Consider the following 23,075-nt stretch of genomic DNA (forward strand, 5'->3'; position numbering starts at 1 on the left):
AGAAATAACTGGCAGTGTAACCTTGAGCAAGTTACTTAACCTCGATTGCTTTAAAAAAAAAAAAAAAAAAGAACATAGGTTGTCCTGACTCGGATCCAGCTCTTTGAAATCCTTGCTCTTACTTGCTATAATACCTATTGGCAATTAGTCACATATTGGTCAATGATGTCTCTTATATTGTTAACTTTTTTATGCACAAGAAGATTATAACTAGCCCTCTCTTGTTGATGACTTAGGCAGTCATCTTCCTGAGGGCCAGAAACTGGCCTCCATGATCCCTCAAAGTTTCTCAAGGATTCATTTTTCTGCGCTTTATATTTTTTTTTACTCAAAAATAATTCCTAGAACTCATAATCTTATATCTGTGACCATAATCATATGGAAAAGTCAGGAGTGTCCATGACAGTGTGGTATACTGGAAAGAGTTTAGAGGTGTAGAACTTGGGTTCAAATCCTGTTTCAACTGTTTCTTACCTATGTGACCTTGATCAAACTACTTAATCTCTCTTGGGTTTACTAGATGACCTCAGAGATCTTCTCCACCTCTAAATCAATGATGTGGTGATCCTATTAACTTTGATAACTGATGACTGATAACTTTTAAGAACTCAGCAGACTCAAAGAGGGAGGTAGGTGGTGGGCGGGATGTCATTCCACTACCATATGTTCAGTGGCTTCCCTTGGCCAAACGTAGCCCGATGAGGCTTTTACCTGCATCTTGCATGGGAGGATACAGATTTAATTTGGGTGCCTGGTTTATAGAAACTGTTTAGCGTGCGTGCATCTGTTGTGCTGGATCACACCTGGTGTCTACATAAACAAGGCTTTGGCAAGAATTCCTACCTCTGGGATGGAGGCCTGAGAATTTCAAGCTGAAAACATGGCAGTGTTGCAAAGATGCTTCAAATAGCCTGTCTCACCAGTGCAGTAAATGAACCTGCTTGTTCTCATGTTAAATGCTTCATGAAGATCTTACTGGAAGCAAAAGGGGAAGGAATCCCTAAATAGCTCGGCATCCAGCACACCACAAATAATAATGCTGGGAACGTGTAAATGGGAAGCACTTCAAGGAGAAAAAGGTGCAAAATAGAATGAAAATCCAGCCCCGGTGCCAGCCATTGCCTCCTATTTTGTTAGCATCTTCCCAGGGAAATTGCTTAATTATAAAATATGATTGACATCCCTGGTGTCAGCAAACTAAGCACATCATGTGACTTTTGTTACAAGGGTCTTCACTGCTTTCTCCAAGTTGCACATCGTTTGTATAAATTGTAGGATGCCAGATATTTCTTGTTATTAGAAACAAAAGGAGATAACTTTATACAACATAACTTGGTCCTTGGAAGGAAGGTCTCTCTAACAGCCCTACCATAGCTTCAGCAATTTACCAGAGTTTATGAAAAAAAAAAAGAAAAACAAAATACATTTCCTGCAATAAGTCCCTCTCTTTTCTGAGTCTCTCTCATTCTTATCCTCTACTCATTTTTTCACAACTCTTTCCTTCTCTTCCTCTTTTTTGTCGGTTTTAGTAAAAGATGATGCAAATGAACAACACAGAGAAAAATTCCTCTTTAAAACAGGTATATGTAATAACTAACCTCCTGAATCCATGTTAGATTAATAACTAATTAGATTTAATGTAGTTAGATGTAATAACTAATCACATCAACCAAGCAATTGAGTATTTTTTTCTTCTGCCTCCAAGTTTCTCTGGGGATTGCTAGAAAGCCAAGCTAAAATACAATGAAAAAAGAAAGGTCAATGATTAAGAAGTCTAAGAAGTATTTTTGAGCAACTAGAGAAAACAAGAATGGAATCTATAGAAAACATAGGGTGGGGAAGAGAGAAAGGAATTTCCACCTCTTAATTTTCAAAATAGTTGCATTGAAATAGTTTGTGAAAATTGTTCTATGTCGCTACAAGAAATATTTCTTTGCTTTATATGAGACAGATAAGGCTGAATATCTCGTTGCCCCATTCCTCCAGTGCACTGGTTCATTCATAGCATCCATGACGATTAATTAACACTAATGAATCCTGGTTTATGGTGTTAATCTGCCACCCAGCATAAAGCCTCCTCAGGAAGATGAAAAAAGTCAAAGACTGCACCTTGCAGCCAGTTTAAATTAGTGTTAGTTTGATTTGTTTTAATTGAAAGACTGTGCCTTTATCCTCGATGTTTTATATTTCTATCTGTAAACTTTTATAATCTCGTACTTGTGGAGAGAAGAGTCTTTGTGTCAGCAGTTTACTGGAAGTGCTGTTGAAGCAGTTGGCACCCAGACAGGCATATTTCAATCAAAATCTATACAGCCTCATTAAGAAGCAATGCCCACTGACTGGGGAACAACTGGAAAAAAATGTGGTATATAAAATAGAATATTATTGTGTTGTGAGAAATAAAGACTATGAGAAATTCATAGGAATAGGAAAAGACTTATGAAATGATGTATGATGAAGTAAGTAGAACCAAGAAAACAATATATACAATGATTACAACAATGTAAATGGAAAAAACACTGAAAAAGAGCAAAGTCCTAAGTAATTGTAATGATTAATCTTGGCCTGATGGGAAGGGAAGAAGAACTAAATCTCTCCTTTTGGTAGAAAGGTGTGGGATTATGGGCATAGAATACTGTATACAGTGTCTGACTTGGTCACTATATTTAAATGTTTCCCTATTTATATTTTGTGAGATTTTTAAATTATTATAATGTAGAGTTTCATGGGAGTCTAAAAATGGAAATAATATAATATATCAGTGTAATGTGGCAGGTCTAGGTTCCTAGAAAAAGGACTACCAAGCTGTTACATGAGGGAATGCCCTCCCATTCATTATGAGTTTAGCTCCTGAGCCCCCATTAGTGTGCTTCCATTTACACAAACAAGTTTCTTACAATGGGGACACTTCTAGATCTTAAACATAGTTATTTATTAGCTGTAAGTCAGAAGAAATAAAAATATCACTTCATTCATATTAAATCAAAGGCAAGAATAATAGATATGTTAAGATTTACACATAAACCAGCATAACCATATCCTGTGAACTCAGAATCTGTGGAGAAGAGTAAACCTTCCCTTTATACAAACCTATCAGGGAAACACATGTAGAAGAAAAACCCATGCCCTCATACATTTTGGGGTGGCTAGGTAGCACAGTGAATAGAGCACTGGCCCTGGAGTCAGGAGGACTTGAGTTCAAATCTGTACTCAGACACTTCACACACTTTCTAGCTGTGTGACTTTGGGCAAGTCACTTAACCCCAATTGCCCTCCAAAAAGCAAAGAAGAAGAACCCATGTATTTGAGATAATGCAGAACTCAGGACTTCAGGCTTTGATGTTATTCAGGGACATATGCACCATACACAGTCACTTTTTTTCCTAACTGCTTGTCTGCTGAACCATACCACTGTCCAGGTGGGAAATTCTCTTTTTTTCTCTTCTCTCCCCATTGAAGCAAAAGTTCTTAATTTCATTCTTTATTCTCCAGTTACATGACTTTTCATTGTGTGAGTTTTACCTTCTTCATTCTGTCATATGCTATGTCCTAGAAAACTGTTTCTCCATACTTATACTTTTCATTTTTTAAGAGATAAAAGTTCTTTCCTGGGGGTGGCTAGGTGGCACATAGAGTAAGAGTGCCAGCCCCAGAGTCTGGAGGACCCGGGATTGGTTCCAGCCTTAGATACTTAACACACACACACACACACACACACAAACTGGCCATATAATACCTTGGGCAAGTTACTTAACCCCAATTGCTTAAAAAAAAAAAAAGTTCTTTCCAGGTTCCTTTAAGGCAACGATCTTAACCTGGGATCCATTAACTTAAACAATTGATTTCTTTTTTAATCCTATGCATTTTGTCTTAGGTATTTAAAAAGATTCTGAAAAGGGATTCATAAGCTTCATCAGACTACCAAAGAGGTCCATGACACAAAAAAAGGTCAAGGTCAGAACTGCCAAATTATCAGAAGCCCCAGCCACACAGCTCACCCTCCCAGATGACTCTCCAGTCTGCTTCACTGTTATACCTGTTGCCTTGCCCCTATGTGAATACATTCCCCCTTCCCACTTTTTTATGTGTTGTGTTCCCACATTAAAATGTAAGCTTCTTGAGAGTAGGCACTGACTTGTTTTCTTATTTTTGTACCCCCAACATGTAGCACAATGCCTGGGACATAGTAGGTGCTTAATAAATATTTCATTTATCTATCTATAATCTACCTATCTATTTTTCTAAGAATACATGCTTTAAATCATCAAACTGTTTAATTTTGCCCAGTAGTCTGCTTCCCTTCTAATTTTAGCTGCATTAGTAAACAATCATATCATCTACACAAAGTTCTTTGTTTCCTCTTTGCTCACATATATTCCTTAAGTTCATATAAAATCCTATAATTTTATATAAAATGATTTATATAAAATCATATCATCTACACAAAGTTCTTTGTTTCCTCTTTGCTCACATATATTCCTTAATTTCATATAAAATCCTATAATTTTATATAAAATATGATTTATATAAAATCATTTCATCTACACAAAGTTCTAACTTTGTTTCCTCTTTGTTCACATATATTCCTTAATTTTATTTTTCTTTTCTTGTAACCAGCTAGCATTTCTAGCACTGCATTAAATAGTAGCAGCTATAATAAACATCCGTGCTTTCTCATTGATCTCACTGGAATGGCCTCTAGTTTATCCCCATTTATATATAATATTGAATTTTGGTTTTAGATAGATATTGTTTGTATTAAGGGTAGATCCATTTATTCTGTTCCATTTAGCATTTTTAATAAGAATAAGTATATCTTTTTAGAAACATCAGTAATATAATCATATGATTTTTTTGTTCTTGTTATTAATGTAGTCTATTATGTGATTATTTTCTTAATATTGAGTTGACCCTATATTTCTGTTATAAACCCAACCTGGTTTTATTGTATGATCTTTATAATATGTTACTGTAATCTCTTTGCTAATATGTTATTTAATATTTTTATCAATGTTCATTGCAGATATAGGTCTGTAGCTTTCTTTCTGTTTTGACTCTCCTTGATTTAGGTGTCGAGATATATTTGTATTATAAAGGAAGTTTGGTCGAACCCCTTCTTTTCCTATTTTTTCCAAATAGTTCATGCAATATTTGAATTAATTGGCTTGATAAAATTTGCTTATAAATCTATTTGGTCAAAGGGTTATTTTCTTTGAGAGATCATTTAAAAGCTTATTCAATATCTGTTTCTGATGTTGGGTTATTTAAATTCTCTTTTTCTGTTAATCTGGGCATTTTCCATTTTTGTAAAATAGTCATCTATTTCATTTAGATTGTCAGTTTCATTACCATATTATTGAGCAAAATAGTTTCTTATAATTTTTCTAGAGTGGTAGCTGCTAAATCTTCCATGATCCTGCCTATAGTTCCTTGGAAGTTAAACCCTTTCTGTATTGTTGCTTGCAGTATTTTTTTTCCCCTTGATCTGGATGCTCTGTAATTTGGCACATGATGTTCCTGGGAATTTCCATTTTGCAGTTTCAGGAGGTGACCAGTGTATTCTTTCTATTTTTGTTTTACCCTCCGGTTCAAGTAGATCTGGGCAGTTGTTTTTTTTTTTTCCATGATTTCTTAAAATATGATAACCAGGCTCATTCTTTGGTCATAATTTTCAGGTAGTACATCATTCTTAAATTACCTCTCTTTAACCTATTTTATTGGTAATTTTAAAATATGAAATGCCATAAACTTTCTTTATTCAGGTTTTTTTTTTTTACTTTATTTTAGTAGTTCTTGTTACCCCATGGAGTCATTAACTTCTGATTTGTCAATTCTAATTTTTACAGTCTGTTTCTTTGGTAAGTTTTTATACCTCTTATCCTAAACTATTAATTCTCCTAAGTCTCTTCTTCAGATCTCTCATTTGTTTTATAATTCTTTCCTCTAGCAGTCTAAGTCTTGTTTCATTTCTTCCAGCAATTCTAATTGAACTTGTATCTAAGCTGTCCTTTTCTTCGAGACTGTTTTGGAGTCCTTCTTTTCAACTGGGCTTGTATCTTAAACGTTCTGGCACCATAATAGCTTTGTGATGGGATTTTTTTAGTTTTCTCATTTTTCACAAATTAGAACTCTGGTTTAGGGCCAGGCTTTATGCACTTTCAGAAGGCCTCAGCTGCTAAGCCTTGTTTGGTCTTGTTTTGTATTCTCTTGGGTCTTGCTGCTGTTTTCTCAGACTGAGTACTGTATTCTTTGAAGGTGGTTCAGGTCAGGGACCTGAAAGTTTTCAATGTGGCTAAAGTGGTCTGATTTAGAGTGAAGTCCTCCTAGTGTCAGCTCTGCCAACTGCTGACCTTGGTTGGGTCTCAGTAATACAACTGTAGGCTTGTGGCTGGCTGGAGCTCTAGTAGACTGCTGCTCAACCTGACCACTATCAGCTAACCGAAAAGCTCTGCAGGTGCATACTCTTCCTTAGTCTGAACTTATTGGCCTCATTATTTACCTGCAGCCCTAGGAATAGGCTGAGGCCTGAATCTGAGACCCCGCTCCAAAGTCAGAGCCATACAGTATGGCTTCTTTTCTTGCTTCCTGACCAGAACACAGTCTTGGACAGAGACCCTTCCTCTACTATGATCTACCAGTCCTAAAAGTAGGTCCCTAAATGACCTACATGCACAAAAATATTTATAGTAGCTCTTTTTGTGTTGGCAAGGAGTTGGAAATTGAGGGATTGCCATTGGGAAATGGCTAAAGAAATTGTGGTATATAAATGTAATGGAATACTATAGTGCTTAAGAAATGATGAGCAAGCAGATTTCAGAAAAACCTGGAAAGACTTACATGAACTGATGATGAGTGAAGTGAGCAGAACCAGGAGAACATTATATACAGTAGCAGCAATACTGTAAAGAGATTAATTATGACTGACTTACGCCTTCTCAGCAATACAATGATTCAAGACAATTCCAAAAGACTCACGATGGAAAATGCTATCTACATCCAGAGAAAGAACTATGGAGTCTGAATGAAAACTGAAGCATTTTTTTTGTCTTGGGGATTTTTGTTCTCTTTCTTCTTCTACAACACAATTAATGTGGAATGTGTTTAACATGAACATGTATAACCCATGTTGGACTGCTTGCCATGTTGGGGAGGGGCAATAGAAGGAAGGGAGGGAGAAAAAAATTGGAATTCAAAATTTTTTTTAAAAATGAATGTTGAAAACTATCTTTACATGTAATTGGAAAAAACAAAATACTCTTTACAAAAAAAAAAAAAAGGTAGGTCCCTTTCTTATTCTACAATCAATCTGATATGCAGCTCTAAAGCAAAAAACAGCACAGCTACTGGTTAGTTCCTTCACCTGCTTCCTACAGTGTCTCTTTTCCTCTGAGCCAGCCCTCTTCTTGCTCTAGTACAAAGCCTCAGGCTCCAGTTTTTAGAAGGCTTCCCATCTTAGAAGGCTTTGCATTGAGTCTTCCTGGCTAGACCTGGTCCTCAATGCTGCTAGCCATCACATTATCTCTCTGCTGACTTGAGCTGTAAAACATGACCCAATATGACTTTTTTCTTCAGATTTCCCAATCACAATTTAGTTTTATACTCTTTCTAAGTTTTGTTGGAGTAATTGTAGGGAAGATCTAGGCTCTACTCCCTTCCCTTTACTTCTCCTTCTTTGCTGATCCCTCGGTTGATAAATCTAAGAACCTTTTTTCATTCCCAATTCTTCAACCTATCTGTTGTATTTGACACTTTTGAGCACCATCACTACCCAGATATTCTCTCTGCTCTGGGTTTTCATGACACAAGTCTCTTCTGATTTTCCTTCTACGAATCTGACCACTCATTCTCAGGCATCTTTGCTGGCCCATACATATCACATCCCCTAAATATGGGTAACTCCTCAAGGCTCTCTCCTAGGCTCTTTTCTTCATCTATACTCCCTATTTTGGTAACCTCAGAAGCCTATGGGTTTAACTATGATCTCTGTGCAAATGACTACCAGATCTATACATCTAGCCCTAATCTCTCCCCAGAGCTTCAGTCCTATATCACCAATTGCCTATTAGACATTTCAAACCGGATGTCTCAGTGACATATTAAACTTATCTTGTTTAAAACTGAACTCATCAAATTTTCCCCCAAGCCCTCCCCTCTTTTGAATTTCCCCATTTTTCTCAAAGGCACCACCATTCTTCTAGTTCATAATCTCAGTATTATCCTGGACTCTTCCCTTAACCAATCAGACATATCCTGCTGTTGATACTTTCACATCTCTCACATCCAATCTCCTCTCCACTCACATAGCTACCACTTTAGTTCAAGCCTTCATCTCTTGCCTAGATTATTGCAACAACCTCTTAACTGATCTTCCTGCTTTAAATCTCTCCCCATTCCAGTCCATCCTTCAAACAATGACCAAAGTAATTTTCCATAAGCACAAATCTTACTCTGTGACTGCCCTACTCAGTTAGCTTCAGGAAAATTCATGCATCTACCTCCTAGAGTCGTTGTGAGGAACAAATGAGATAATGATTGTAAACCAGTTAGCACAGTACCTGGAACATAGTGAGTACTATATAAATGTTAGCTATCATCATCATCATTATTAGTTCTGAAAGATTATTGGGTTTTTTTGAGGAAAAAGCAGTCAGAAGGCAAGTGAAAGTATTTCCATCCTAATTTTATATTTCTGTATTATTGGCCTTTGTTTTTGTTATTGTTGTTGAAAAACATGTCCATAAATGCAAATAAAAATAAGCATGAAAAAATTAATTCCCCTCCTAAAAATAGGTGAAGTAATGTTTTAGCCATTTATCAGGATATATTCTTTTAAAAAAAATTTTAATGTCTGGGTATTTCCCCGACTCTCCAAGCTTTTTGGTTTCAATTTGACTGAAGAGATTTAGTTTTTATTAAGACTTCAAGTGGACATGAAGAATATTGCTATCTGACTATTTGTAATGAAAGAAACCAGATCTTAAATTTCATCACGAATCTCCATTATACCGTGTCGTAAAGGTGACTAACATGTCCAGAAACTTAAATTTAGTTAGCCAGATACATACATCTTCAAAGTAATATACACTTTATTTCTACAAAGGTATATTATTGCCCAATACTGTAGTTTTCTTTTTTCCCCAAGTATTTTTTTTCCACTCATGCTGACAAAGCAAAGTCCTACGAAGCTCAGTCGTATCTTGTCCTTTAACCACACTATGGCCAGGTTATAGCATCCCTGTATAACAATTGCTTTTTTTCCCCTCATCAGGACTCTCTCTAATCAGAGGCTCAATGTTGCTGAGACCATAATTAATTTTTCTATACATGTAGAACAAATAGAGCAAATACAACTACAAAATTGATAAACTATTGTGTGTCAAATGTTCTTCAGTTTTTAATGTAAATATTTAAAAAAACAGTAAAGCAAGGAAGGATTCAGTTACAAAAGCTGTTGATGGGAAATGCCTGGCAATAAAAACAAAAGGCATCAACAAAACTTAAAAAAAAAATGACATAACCAAAAAAGTAATGTATATAAGATGAGATGTTGCAACAAAATAACTTATGTAATTTTTAATTTATTTTTGAAAACTTAACGTGACTTTGAACTTTTATTTTTATAATCCGTTATTACATGTAGCTCATCTATTTCCTTTTTAACCCAGTAGTAAAAAGTGATACATAATCATAGCAATAACTTACATTTGTACAGTATCTAAGGTTCATTAAGTGGTGTACCCTTCCACACACAAAAAAACGATGAGTTAGGTAGTGCAAGCATTAATATCCCCACTTTACAAATAAGGAAAGTGAGGCTAAGAAAGGTGAACTGACTGTAACTTTTCATAAACCTATAAGAAAAAAAATTAAGAGGAGAACAATAAAAGATAGAATTTATGAGTAAGTAGTTTTCTAAGATGAGGCAGTGAGTGGGGTGAAAATTGTGTATGTCCATATATAGATACATATATAGATCGTGTATGTATATACACATACATACATACATACATACTTTTTTCTGACCCTCTAGATATTGTAGTTATATCTCATTTCATTTCTTAATTACCAAAATTTCAGTTAAATCTCACATCAACATTTTTGATATCACTGCTTTTATATTACCACTCTTCCTGAACCTGGGGTTTTCTAGAATCTACCTCCTGCCCATTGTCACTGAAACTGCTATACATTAACATACAGCTCTGGGGTGGGGATGGGGGTGGGGGGGAAAGGGAAGGGTGCTAATTCAGATGTTATGAAACTGTGATAATGCTATTATTTAAGGCATTTATTTAGGTGTGTTTATACTTTGTAGTTTTATAAATAAGCCCAAGGGGCTCCTTCTTAGTTGTCACATTCCTCCTTGACGCTCGTATTCTGTCTGTCTCATCCTATCCGACAGTAGAATTGATGCTGCTCTAATCCCTGGAAGTTTGGAACTAATGAACTGACTGCTGGGCCTCCGCCACGGAGCTTGGTCCCAAACTATACTGTACTTCACACTCGATTTATTCTCCAGATGGCGAGACTGTGCTGCCCTGCCGCGAGGGACCACCTCTTCCACTGGAGTGTAAAAGTGGACGGATGTTGTTTTCTTTACAGATTTGATAATTCAGAGATAGAAACTTGCAAGGATGATTAGTTATTAGCTTTAATGGGTGCCAATTGAACCAACTGCATGCATATTTTCTTCTTTAATTTCAGTGTCTGTGTGTCATGGTGATGGTTGATTTATCTGCTCTGCTACGTCATGGAGGCCTTCTCTTTCCCAGGTGATGGGAATACAGAGTCACTGAAATCACAATACGCCTTGGTTCCTCACTCAGACAGAGGCAAATATTACAGTGGGTTATGTCTGAGGATGTGTTCATTAGCCACTGGTCCGCCACGTAGCCAGCCATAGCACGGAGGATCAATATAAGTTGAAACTTTAACACGCACCAGTTTTTAGAATGTGTGTCTGGGAATAATCTATTGCATGCTCAATTCCATTCCTTTATTCAATGGTCCTTGAAGAGAAATTCTCATTATACATTAATACTGATTTATTATGGAACAGAGTGTGCTGTTTGTTTAATGAGGTATTATTAGAAAGGATCTAATCTAACTATTTAATTCTATTTCTTCATCTCTGCCAATGCTGTAGCCTTGTTAGATCTTAAGGAAACAGGCTTTTTCTGAATTTAATACTGTTTACCCAAGCAATCTTCCACATAATGTCAAAATAATATAGTTTCTTTTTAACTCATTTTAATACTCTGTTTTTGCCTCTAGAATATAAAACAAGGAGTTTATGGTTTTGAATGATTGACTGTCTTTAAAAAAAAAAAAACCCACCAACCTCTTCCTTTATTTTTTAGGGACCTGATTTGTGCTTTCATTTCCTTTTCTTACTTTCCCCAGGAAGCACTTACCTTGCAGTAATTCCATCTGCATGAGCCTAACAGCTATTCTGAGAAGGTGGTGTCTATCAGTCTGCTCCATAGTTAGTAATACACCTAACAAGATCATAGTTGTGGGGCCATAAGGCCAACCATGAGAAGGGAAAAGAGAAAGAAAAGTGGTAGTGAGATATACGTGTGTTTGGTTGTGTTTATTTGTGTGAGGACAGGGAAGAGAGGAAGAATGAGAGATGATGATGATGGAGATGTCTGTGTGTATTTATGAGAGAGAAAGAGAGAGAGAGGAGATGAAAGGTGGGAGAAGCCTAGACGAAAGCAGAAAAGAGGAATTGAGAAAAAGAGGTGAGAAAGAATATAATTTTTTTTTTCATTATCGAGCGGAATGTGGCTCTCTGGCTGAAACACCCAGAACTAAAACTTAATTGTTCTCAGAAACTGACTCTCTTTTCAACCCAACAGATGGCATGGGTGTGTTTGCTAGCACAGTAACATATTTCACCATTAAAATACCAAAAGAAAAAAACCCAACATGCTTGTTGGTTGGTGTAAATTCAGTGAAGTTGTTGGATATTTTGGGATACATACCAGAGGGATGCACACTTAGTTTATGTAAATTGCAACAAGCAACAGCCTGTTATTAAGGGTGTTGTGTGGAAATATACCTAAAAAGACAGAATTTCTTTTTTGTGAAAGGCCCAGGATGGTGGTGTGGAGAGATGGCTTGATTTTAATTCTGGGCCAAGGGTGGGGGGCAGGGAGGAGGGGAGTCTAATAAAATGCTGAGTGTTCACTGTGCATTGTTATAACATGAAAAATACTAATCAGATTATGCCCGAAATTGGAATTGGGTCCTTCATTTGCAGCCAATTTCACAAGGTCTGAATTTTCCTAAGTAGAGCAGAGTGTGCCGAAACCATGGCAATCCAACGTTAGTTAAAATCACAAATGGGTTTAGAGCATGAGCTTTGAACTAATCGTCCACTTCAAATCCAAGTGGAACCTCAAAACAGCTTAGAGGGCAGCTTTTGCTCTCTTCCAACAATAACAATTTAGCAAGTTGACATTGCCAGGAATCCCACATCACTGAGGTTGTGTCTACACATGCAAAGTAAAGTGGAGAAGTGAGACAATTATTTAGATGATCTGAGTTTAAAAAAAAAAAAACCTACATTCACCTCTATAGTCCAGATAATTGCCCCAACCCTCCATTTCTCTCCATATAGACACAGCTTGAGTTTGACTTGCTGTAGTGAAAATTAGACCACTAAGTGGAAATATTTGCAACAGAGCACTGAGCCAGTTCAATGCAGTATACTGCACAGGTTTAAGCCATGGACAGAAAGGGACTAACCCATGACAAGAGGATTTGTGGAATTTTTCTCTATAGCCCTGCTGCTTTAGCAGTATTTTATTGAGTTAACCTCTGAACTTGCAGTTTTATCATAGGCATGCAACACTGTATTTAATATACGGAATATTGATGGATAGATATCAATAAATCATCAAGCATTTCCGAGTTTACTCAGTGCCAGGGCAGGTGCCAGGCCTACAAAAGCAAACATGAATCAGCTCCTGCCCTCAAGGAGACTATATTCTATCAGAAGAGATAACACATCCACATATAAGTTGATTGAAAAGAGAGACAGAATATATACAAGGTAATGGGGGGGGGAGGTGGGACTGGCAGCTGGGGGGGAAGGGGGGGGTGGATCAGGAAAGGCCTCATGTAAGAGGTAGCATTTGAGCTGAGCTTTGAAGGAAGCTGAGAATTCTAAAAGCCGAGGTGAGGAGGGAGTGCATTCATGTCTTATAGCTTTCGAAAGGCCCAAAGGATGGGGCAGGGCCGAGCCACAGGCCGTTTGATTCAAGTTTGTTAACCTTTCGCTTCATTATACCTTCCTTTTAGTTGGTGGGAGCCATCCTTCACCACTGTCTGAACTTAGCCTAATTATTGGCAGCCCCAGCCCTGTAAATCAGGACACCACAAGCTGTCTTAAAGTGGTCTTAGAGCCCTTATTCTGATCTGACCTGACAACTGTAAGCTACTGTTTCCTCACACTGTTTAAGTCAGGCCACATTTGGAAAGCTTCTCTACTTCCACTCACAGCCAGAGACCTACATCCGTCTGGTTTAAATCTACTGTCATGTGTTGTCTCACTGATTAGTATTAGCCTGAATATGGCCTTGGATAATACTTCTTGCCTTTGGTTTGCCTATTTCCCAGAGAAGTAGTGCCGTCCAGATAACTGCATATTGTTTAAAAAAAAAAAAAAAACAACCCAACATTCATCAGTGGTAGGGGAGGCTTTAAAGTTTTATTAGTATCATAAAAAACCCTTCCCAAATGAAACTACTTTTGATAAGTGTTCATTCCAACAATGAGAATTTGTTGAAGGCTGTTGGCAAGTTGGAGGAATTTGTTTTTGAAACTGAAATTGGCAGGAAGTAGCAAGCCCAAAGCCTTCTTTCTCCGTGAAGCTTCCGTTCCTCTCCCCAGTCTCCCCCCCACCCCCTCCAACTCCATCCTTTCTCCTTCTCTCCCACGGCCACCCCATCTCAGGCAAATTTTTTTATGTTTCATTTCAGATGTTTTTCCCCCCAAGATAAAATTCATATACAGAATAAGGCTTTTTTTGACCAGTGAGCAAAGTCTCTGTCAACTTCAAGGGAGAAGTATCTTTGCCTCTTTGTGATAGGATTGCTTTCCAGCTGAATGGTTTGGAGCTTACCCTATAGTACATGGTGTCAGGCTCACACAAGCTTCTTTAAATTGAGTGGCAAGATTCAACTCAGTTTAAAAGAGTGAGTAAAAAAATAAAGGCAGGAAGATGTATGTGGAAAAAGAAACTATCTCTTCTTATGTAGAACATATATGAGCAACCAGAATATTGTTATTGCTGCTAGATTTTAAAAGGAAATGCTTTATATTATTTACTCTTTCATTTTTACCCATTTACTCTTTCATTCAACAAATATTTGTTAAAGCATCTATCTATTCTAAGAACCTGTTACTCAGTATTAGGTGCCGGGAAAGATTCTTAAAGAAAGAGTTGAACACGTGTTCATTGTGTATGTGTTATGGTAGCCATGGTCAGTGTTTTAATAGCCCTCAAACATTGTTGAAAGATATTTGTAGGGGAAATGTCTGAATGACACTCCGATTTGGAAATGGATATGTTCTATTTACAGCCCCATGTAATCCACTCGATGGAAAAATAAATTTAAGAAATACCTTCTGTTCATGATTATAGGAGGAAGCAAGACTGAGAATAGTGAAGACCCTAGAAGAATTTGATTTGGGCCCTACTGAAAAGTGTGTAAGGATCAACGCAGTCTCTAGTGGTCTTGCTGAGAAAGACTTGGAGGCCCTCCTGCAATCCCAGGTCCTTCCTTCCAGCCTTATGCTGCCAAAGGTTGAAAATCCTGAAGAAATACGATGGGTGAGTAACCAGTGATCTGCTGCTATTGCTGCTTTAATGAAAGGCCCAAGACCTAATAAGAACTATTGATCAGTAGTCACACGACTATTTTTATGCCATAGATTGTTAAAAAGCACACATGCAGTGTAGCAAGAAGGAAAGGACACTTAAAAACTAATGGGTCTAAGAAGGCGTCCATTCCATTGATAGCCTCCCAATCGGAGCTTTTTTTTTTTCCAAAGTTCTTTGCAGAGCAGCTTCAGGTAAGAAAGAAGCATTAAAAAAAATAATAATAACCTTCTGCTTTGTAATCAGATTTGTGTTGGAGGGGAATACCTTTCAATAGCCTTCACAGTGGCAGCAGGGCAATCCCGGAAGCCGACTTGCCTGAGAATTTGATCCTTTCTTGCACCCTGCCGGACCCTAAACCCACTGCTGCCACCTGAAAGGCCCAGCTATGGAAACAGGCTTTACAAAGATTCACTGGGAATCATAGACAGCAAAAACACCCAAGCCACATATGAAAAAATGAACATAAAGAAGGGGAGGAAAAGGTCACTCCTTAGGGCAACTGGAGGAATAAACAGGAAGCTTTTAACTAGTGTTTTTAATTAGCACAGATATTATTTCCTGAACAGCTTTCTAGTTCTTCCCTTTTTAATTGCTGACAGGTGTGTTTGTGTTTCATGACTGACTTTTTCAGCCAATAAAAACTTGAAATGTAAAATGGCTGGCATTTCAAATTACTTAAGAAAACTTTGAAATAGGTCTAATTATACTATAATTGTTTTAATTGTTAAAAGGGAGTCGATTTTATTTAGGAGGTTGCCCTAATTCTGTATTGTAGAAGGAAATTGCACGTCATTGTGTAGCTCTCTCCTTGAAGAGAAGGGGTGGAAAGGCAGGAGGCAAACTTGCTGGATATTTCCATCCTGCCCATCACATCTGGGAGGTGGGAGCACATGGGACCAAAGCAATACACACTTCATAGTTATACTACACAGCAGAACTCTCCCTCCCCTTTCATAATACATCCAGAAATGCCACATTCTTTCTGAAGACCCCTATTCAGAGACCAAAAATTAATTAAAATCAACTGGAGTTGGCTTCCAAGAGGTTGCAACGAAAAAACTGAGAGATACAGGTTGTGCTTTATGAATGTAGGAAGGACCTTCTTGCAAGCAAAGCATGTTCTCAATTGTAATGCAATCCTATCTGGCTCCACACTTAACATCAATTTCATTTACTTAAAAACACACACAGTCAGTTTTCATTTTAGACTATGCCTTATTCAATATTTCTCCTTTCCCACTGGCCTAATCCTTGAGTTAATAAATTAGGCTGAAATTTAGATCCTCTAGTTTGTATTTTTTTTAAATAAGATTCCCTAGTTAACCGAAGTGGTTTTGCTGTTTATTTTTTTCTCTCTTTTTTTATTTCTGTGCAGTATAAAACCTCGAGGCTGATGCGCAGAACGAAAAGATGGGCTTACTTGTTTTCTTTTGTCTGAGGATCTCTTGCTTTCCTTTTGTCCCTAGTGTGGGTACTTGTTTGACTGGCATGGCTTATTGGACTATAACAAGCGTAACTCTCCCTCCTTTGTAACGGGACAATTCTCCCACAAATCCTGAACAGTGTGCATTCTTCCCAACACACTATTGGGTGTGCACTGGAATTGAAAGAATTGCTGAGGCCTGCTACTTCTTCTCCTCCCCAATCTCTTTGTGATTTTTCCCCCCTTCTTCTCCTCCCCCCACCCCGTCCCCTCCACCTCCCTGAAATGAACACTTTACCAGGCCGGAAACATTTAATCGTCTCCTTTTGAAAAAATTAATTGAAACTTCTCCACTAGTTACCTTTTGTGTTAGTACTTAGAGCAATTTTTTAAGAAAGAGAAGGAGGAGGAAGAGGAGGATGGGCAAGAATATTTAATTAAAAATGTCCTTTTTAACTTAAAAACAAATTGTATCATAAGGGGGTTTTTGTTGTTAAGAACAGAGAAATGAATTTTTGCTTATTTTTAAACTAGATGATTTCTGTGATTAAAACTCCTGCCCCAGATAATGAGGCATGTAGCATTTCTCATTTTTAAACAAATTTTTTAAAATATTCAGACATAGTTAACACTAACATCACAAATATTTTAGTACCCAATTTCCATTGTTAGACATGTGACTTAAATGTCTGTTTTCTCTGAACTTAGATTAAAGCCAGCATTTTTTATCTATTTGAATTGAAGCTTATCCTGTTCATTCTTACTGTTTTCACTGAGTTATCCCTTTCACTGGAAAAGTTACGAAAGATGATGATGCCTGAAGAAAATGAAGAGGGGTGAGGGTGGTGACAGGGGAGAGGGAGGACCCTGAAGGAGACTGGGAATAATTCTTCATTACTGAAAGCTGTGATTTATTTTAGCCTAATTGTAAAGTTACTGCAAATTGCTCAAAAGCTTTTTAAAGATCTCAGTGATTAGATTTTTTTTTTAGGCGGGGCTCATTTTAAAAGCTGGCAGCCTAGTGAGGAGGGTTGGGAAAGGAGGGGGGGAAGCTAAAAGGGGAAATAACACCTCTAATCCCGCTTCTGGTAAATAGGCTGCCAGCTTTTAAAATGAGTTTCCTTTCTATTAGTCAGAATATTATGCTAAGCCTTAAGCATTAGTTTTTTATGTTGCCATAGCAGCCTTTTTCCTGCAGGGTTGTGACCTGTGATGATTACAGTACAAAGCTTATAGGGTCTTGAAACCCCCTTTGAAGATGAAAAGTCTTTGATGGTTTATATTTATGCAAATCTCTTAGATATGATTTACCCAACTGAGACTGAATGGAGAGATGATTAAAATTCCCTTTTCCTTTGATATCCATTAATGGTTGAATATTCCTTAAATTTAAAACGGATATATATGCTATTTTTGTCTTTATTTACAAAAATATCTTTATCATACCTGTGATATTTTTTTTCATCTCTCCACAAATTATACGATCTAGATGAACATAATAGATTTATAATTTAGGAGTATTTTTTTCCCCTTTTGAAAAGGGGGTTAAAAAAAATCTGTGCAAGAGCTTTTGTATGTTTCCAGATGATAGATTTTGGAATTTGGGCTACCCCACTGGCAGCTCAGAGCTAGCTGTGAACTGGTCTCATGGAAAAAATTGGAAAGCTTTGGTCTTCAAAGAATTAAACTTCCTTTTTAAGGTCTTCCTAGGTAAGCTAAAAAATTATGAAGAAAAGCCTCTGAACAAAGGGTAATGGTGCTGTAATGAATAATATGGATGCCACTTAGAAGGCTGCTGAACAGTTACAGTGATGTCAGTCTTGGGCATGAAACAAAAACAATAACAGGTATAGCGATTGTTCATTGTTTTAAGAGCCTAATGATTTGCATTTAACCAATCCAGGAAATAGGTGTTAAGTAAATCTTTTTGCAAGGAAACCATGAAAACTTCAGAATCTGAGTGTGCTGTAGTTCCAAATCCTAGGCCTCAAACTTGATATTTAGGGTTTTATCACTGGAGCTTGGAGTGGGTGCTTTTTTTTTTCTCTGTTTCATGTTTGTTTGGGTTGGGGGGTTGGGGGGAAGAGGACCAAATAAGCCTGGAAGTGGTTGGGGGGGAGGGGAGGGTTGCTTCCTCAGGTGAAAGATGACAGTGCTATTTGTATGTCTAAATTTCAACAACTGATAAATTGATTTTTATCTAATCACCAATGACATTTCTTCTGATTTTTAGTTTTCAGACAAATTTTTATTCCACTTAAAAGGCCGAACACTTGTAGAACCAATGAATTTAATCCCTTTTGTGGAAACTGCCATGGGTTTGCTCAATTTTAAGGTAAGAAAAGAATTATATGATTGAAGAGTTAAAATTTTATAAGTCACCTACAGAGAGCTTTCCTTTCACTAATCTGTTTTATCATCTTAAAAAAAATATTTTCCTATACGGAGTCACAAGCTAGGTAAACATTAATCACCATCTGTTCATTAGGACTGACAAAACTGATCGAGAGCATCTTAGAAAATAACAAAAAGAGTCATTAAGTGCAAAGAAAAAAAACCTTCCTTAGTAAAATTCTAAATATTTCAAGGAAATGTCTCCTCCAGATACTATGTATTTCCACTAATAACTTTTGTCATCCATTTATCTTGCAAATAAAATGCAAACTTTGAATTACTATCACATGCCTAGATTGATTAAACAAAATTGGAAAATGCCATTACCCACTTAACTTTTAAAATTCTTCTTTTTAAAAAGACATATTTTGACTGTGACATCTTCCAGCATGCTTTCGCTGAACATGGCCTATAGTATTTGTGATGCACATGATGGAAATTGGACAAGGTTAATGTTTATGATTGAGTGTTGACATGGTTTAGAGTGCCTTACATGTTATTTGCTATGTTAGAACAGGTAAATATGTTCCAGTATATTATATCCCTCCATGCTGCAAGATGTCACAGCTAAAATATGATTTTTTTAAAAAGGAGAATTTAAAAAGTTAAATGGGTGACAACATTTTCCAGTTTTGCTTAAATCTATTTGGGCATAGTAATTCAAAGAAATCCCAAAATTTTCCAAAGATGTCAGCAATACTGGTTGTTGCCTTATTAAATTACCTGTCATGGCTAATCTCAATCTCTCTCAAAAAGTAGGTATTTGTAAACTTGCCTAAAAATACCTCATCAATCTGATGGACCTATAAACCTCTAACATAGTAACCCTTTCTCTGAGTTTCTAGTCTAGGTTTCCATGGAAAGAGGCGGGGGAGGTGGAGGAGTTTGGGTTGGGGTAGAGAGCAGAAATCACTAGTGACAAAGGAAAAAGAAAACCGAATGCCTGTTCTGGAGTGACCACGTACTTGAGAAAATACTCCAAGAGGAAAGTTGTCTGTTGGACTGTGTAGGAGGGGTATGTTGCCAGGATTTCCAGAACTGGTGTAAGGCTTCCCTGGTGGTCGGTGTGTTTACGTAGCTAAACCACAAATTCTTATAACCTGTGCTAAATCTCCCTGAATATAATGAAAAACATCACCCAAAAGACACAGTCATGCTGAATATCGACATACATCGACAGAAATCATCTTACTCTGTTTTTAGCATTTTCCTCAAGTAGACTGGCATCCCCCCCTAACAACTGCAGAAGACAAAACAGAATATGTCAGGAATTATACTAGATGTCATCTCTACCCATTTATTTACGTACACCTACATCGCCATATTTGTTAGCACCATAACAAACAGTATCAGAACCTGGTTTGACAGAAAGCTGTTAAAGTTAAAGTATCAATGTTCCTTGTTCATACATCAGACACAACTTGTTGCACTTTCTAATTTCCTGCTCTGTGTTTGCAGGTTTATGAATTGTATTGTCTCCCAAAAACAAGTACTAAAAAATCTACTACAATGTCAGACCGGTGACCAATACTTTAGTTTGTTCTTAAATTCCCAAGCTACCCCCTCTAAATGTTGAGACACAATCAGCCTCTTCAGGTAGGAGGAATCAAGGAAAGAATACAGCCAGCTTCTAGTGCAGTCAAATTGAATTTTGCCCAAATGGTATAAGGTAAAGAATGCGAACTCTGTAAAAGCAGCACCACCAAATACAGGTCTTACATCTACACTAATTGTCTTGTATGTTATTGATAGTGGTGAATGCCTTTCACACAGGGAGAGTTGAGACTGTTTTGGGCTGATTACAGCCAAAAGGTGTCAAGATTTAGATAGTGACATATTACTGTTATATCTCACTCTTTTCTCTGGTGCCGACATTTCTGTGAAAATCACTTTTGTTGTATTCTTTTAAAGGCTGTCTGTGAAGAAACACTGAAGACTGGATCTCGAGCTGGTCTTCATCTAGATGCAGTCGTTTTTGGAGGAGAGGATTTCCGGGCTAGCATAGGTTCTAAATATTCGAATGCATATTAATTTGTATTTTTCAAAGCCATAGTTCATAAAAGTATTGATATGCAGCAGCCGGTTCTGGTTGTGGTCTTTGATGAAGTCATTTTTAGGTATACTCTAATGTTCAAAATCTTTCTCCCCAAATTTTGGCCATGCATCCTAAACCTGTTTGTAGACCACTGAGGTACTATTATTATTATTCAAGAATAAAGTAATGTAAAATAACCTGTTATCTCATCAAGAAAGTTTGGTAATGCTATACAGATTTATTGTTCATATTTTTAAGTGTCTAGATTAACTCTCTACAACTACACGATTTAAGAATAATTTGGTTTCCTATCTATTTAAAGGCAATCTGTACTACAAACATTCAATTGCCAGGTTATTTTCAAACATGGATGATTTGTGGAGATTTCAACTTCCCAGGAAATTTTGACTTGATCTGATTGGTATTTTCTATATGAAAATGGTGGATTAAAATAATTTTAAAATCTCAAATTTCCCCTAAAATATATTGTGTAAGCCTTTGCATTTTAAATATGTATTAAGATGCCACTCCTTTAATTTTTAAAAATGCTGTTGAAATATTTCATTTTTACATCATATTCATTTCCAAGTATAGCCAGGTCCTCTCCCCTGTCCAGTGCACTATTCATTGTACAAAGATTTTAAAAGAAAGTGGGGGGGGGAGGAGACAGTTCAACCAAAATAACTGACATATCAGCCATATCTAACAATGCATTCAGTATTCCTTACCCATAGTCCCCCACCTCCTACAACATCCTTCACAATTGTTTTGAAGACTCATAAACACTCATTGTGAATTATATATAAACATTACTGGAAAAATATGCATATTTAGAAAATACAGTATCACAAAAAAAAAAAAAACATTGTTTTCAGACCTACAATTAGAATTGACAGAAATGACTGGACTATCTCAGGCAATTTCATAGGCCACACCAAAATAGTGAGACTGGACAGGAATGAAGCAAAGTTTTATTTAATACTGGTATCCATATAAGCAGGTTATATATTGTCAGGAATTTCTGTGAACTTAGGAGAGAGAATGTCAGAAGTCAGTGTGGCATTCAGTTTTTCTAAATCTTCTATCCAAAGAAGTTTAAGGATTTGATACAGGATATCATTTATGGTAGGATTTGCAAAGAGAAGCCTGTCATTTTATTCTCAGAGAGAGTTTTTAACTATTTCCTTAGATGGTGCAAGACCACCTGTGTAATACTACTACTGTTGATTTGATTTAATGGTTTTCAAAAACATATAATCAAAAAAAGGAAGGAAAAATTTATCGAAAGTCATTGTTGATCTAGATTAGCCTGATGTTATTATCTGAGACAAAATGTAACTTTTCATCTATATAAAAAAAACACTTCAAGATAAATATGGGAATAATATATGCATATATTATGTATATGACAAAAATCTTAGTGCAGTTTTAAGCTTTTAACAGCTTTAAATTGCACTAAGATTTTTGGGACATACATAGATAGACAGGAAGAAAGAAAGAAAAAGAAAGAAAGAGGGAAAAAAAAGAAATATTACTCATGATTAAACTTTGGTTTAAACCAACCCCTTTCTTTAGATCTTCATTTTGGTAGCTGTATTTCCATAAAAAGAAAAACTATGTTTTTAACAGTAAAGATTCGTGTTAGTCTTCCAAAGCCAAACTTTCTCCTTTGTCTGTAATAACCCATTTTCAGGTGCAACAAGTAGTAAAGAAACTCAAGATATTCTTTATGCCCGGCAAAAGATTATCGTTGTAGCAAAAGCCTTTGGTCTACAAGCCATAGATCTGGTATACATCGACTTTCGAGATGAAGATGGGCTCCGCAGGCAGTCAAGAGAGGGAGCCATCATGGGCTTTACTGGTATGGTTTCCTGATAATATTTTTTCTTTCTTTCTTTCTTTCCTAATCATGTTTTTAAAGCCAACTCTGGTTTATTATGGTATAAACTCTAGAAACAAAAAAAAAAAAACCTCAAAATGTAGCCTTCTAACATAAATAAGTACCCAAACAACTGCACTTTTTCCATGATTTTAAACATTGAAAAGTCACATTTGGTGAAAAGCATCGATTGCAAACATGTCAGGGAAGAAGTGACATTATTTGTTGTTTATGAACTTTTAAAAAAGTCATCACCTGTCACATCTTTTTCTTTAGATTAGTTATGGGCCTTTTTTCCCCCTGTTCTTGACTCTTTTTTTTTGTTGTTGTTGTTGTTGCTGTTTTTATTGAATTTAGGGGAATTGTGTTTGAATAAACTATTATTAGACTGGGGGGGGGGGAGTGTACATAAGATAGGGGGAAGTTTCTAAGAAAAAAAGGACTAATTCAT

At 36.6% G+C, this 23,075-nt stretch overlaps 1 protein-coding gene across 1 annotated transcript in view; it reads left to right on the forward strand.

Annotated features, from left to right (window-relative positions):
- Positions 1-23,075, forward strand: part of CLYBL (citramalyl-CoA lyase) — a 362,922-nt gene that overhangs the window by 307,838 nt on the left and 32,009 nt on the right. The window contains exons 3-6 of the mRNA XM_069064181.1: positions 14,654-14,842; positions 18,550-18,651; positions 20,622-20,715; positions 22,439-22,606. Of these exons, the coding sequence (XP_068920282.1) occupies positions 14,654-14,842; positions 18,550-18,651; positions 20,622-20,715; positions 22,439-22,606 (553 nt within the window). The remainder of the gene's footprint in view (positions 1-14,653; positions 14,843-18,549; positions 18,652-20,621; positions 20,716-22,438; positions 22,607-23,075) is intronic.

This window comes from Petaurus breviceps, unplaced genomic scaffold (genome assembly GCF_028583685.1).
Source record: "Petaurus breviceps papuanus isolate PSGF00001 unplaced genomic scaffold, PetGlider_PUasm1.0 90625, whole genome shotgun sequence".
Classification (NCBI taxonomy): domain Eukaryota; kingdom Metazoa; phylum Chordata; class Mammalia; order Diprotodontia; family Petauridae; genus Petaurus; species Petaurus breviceps.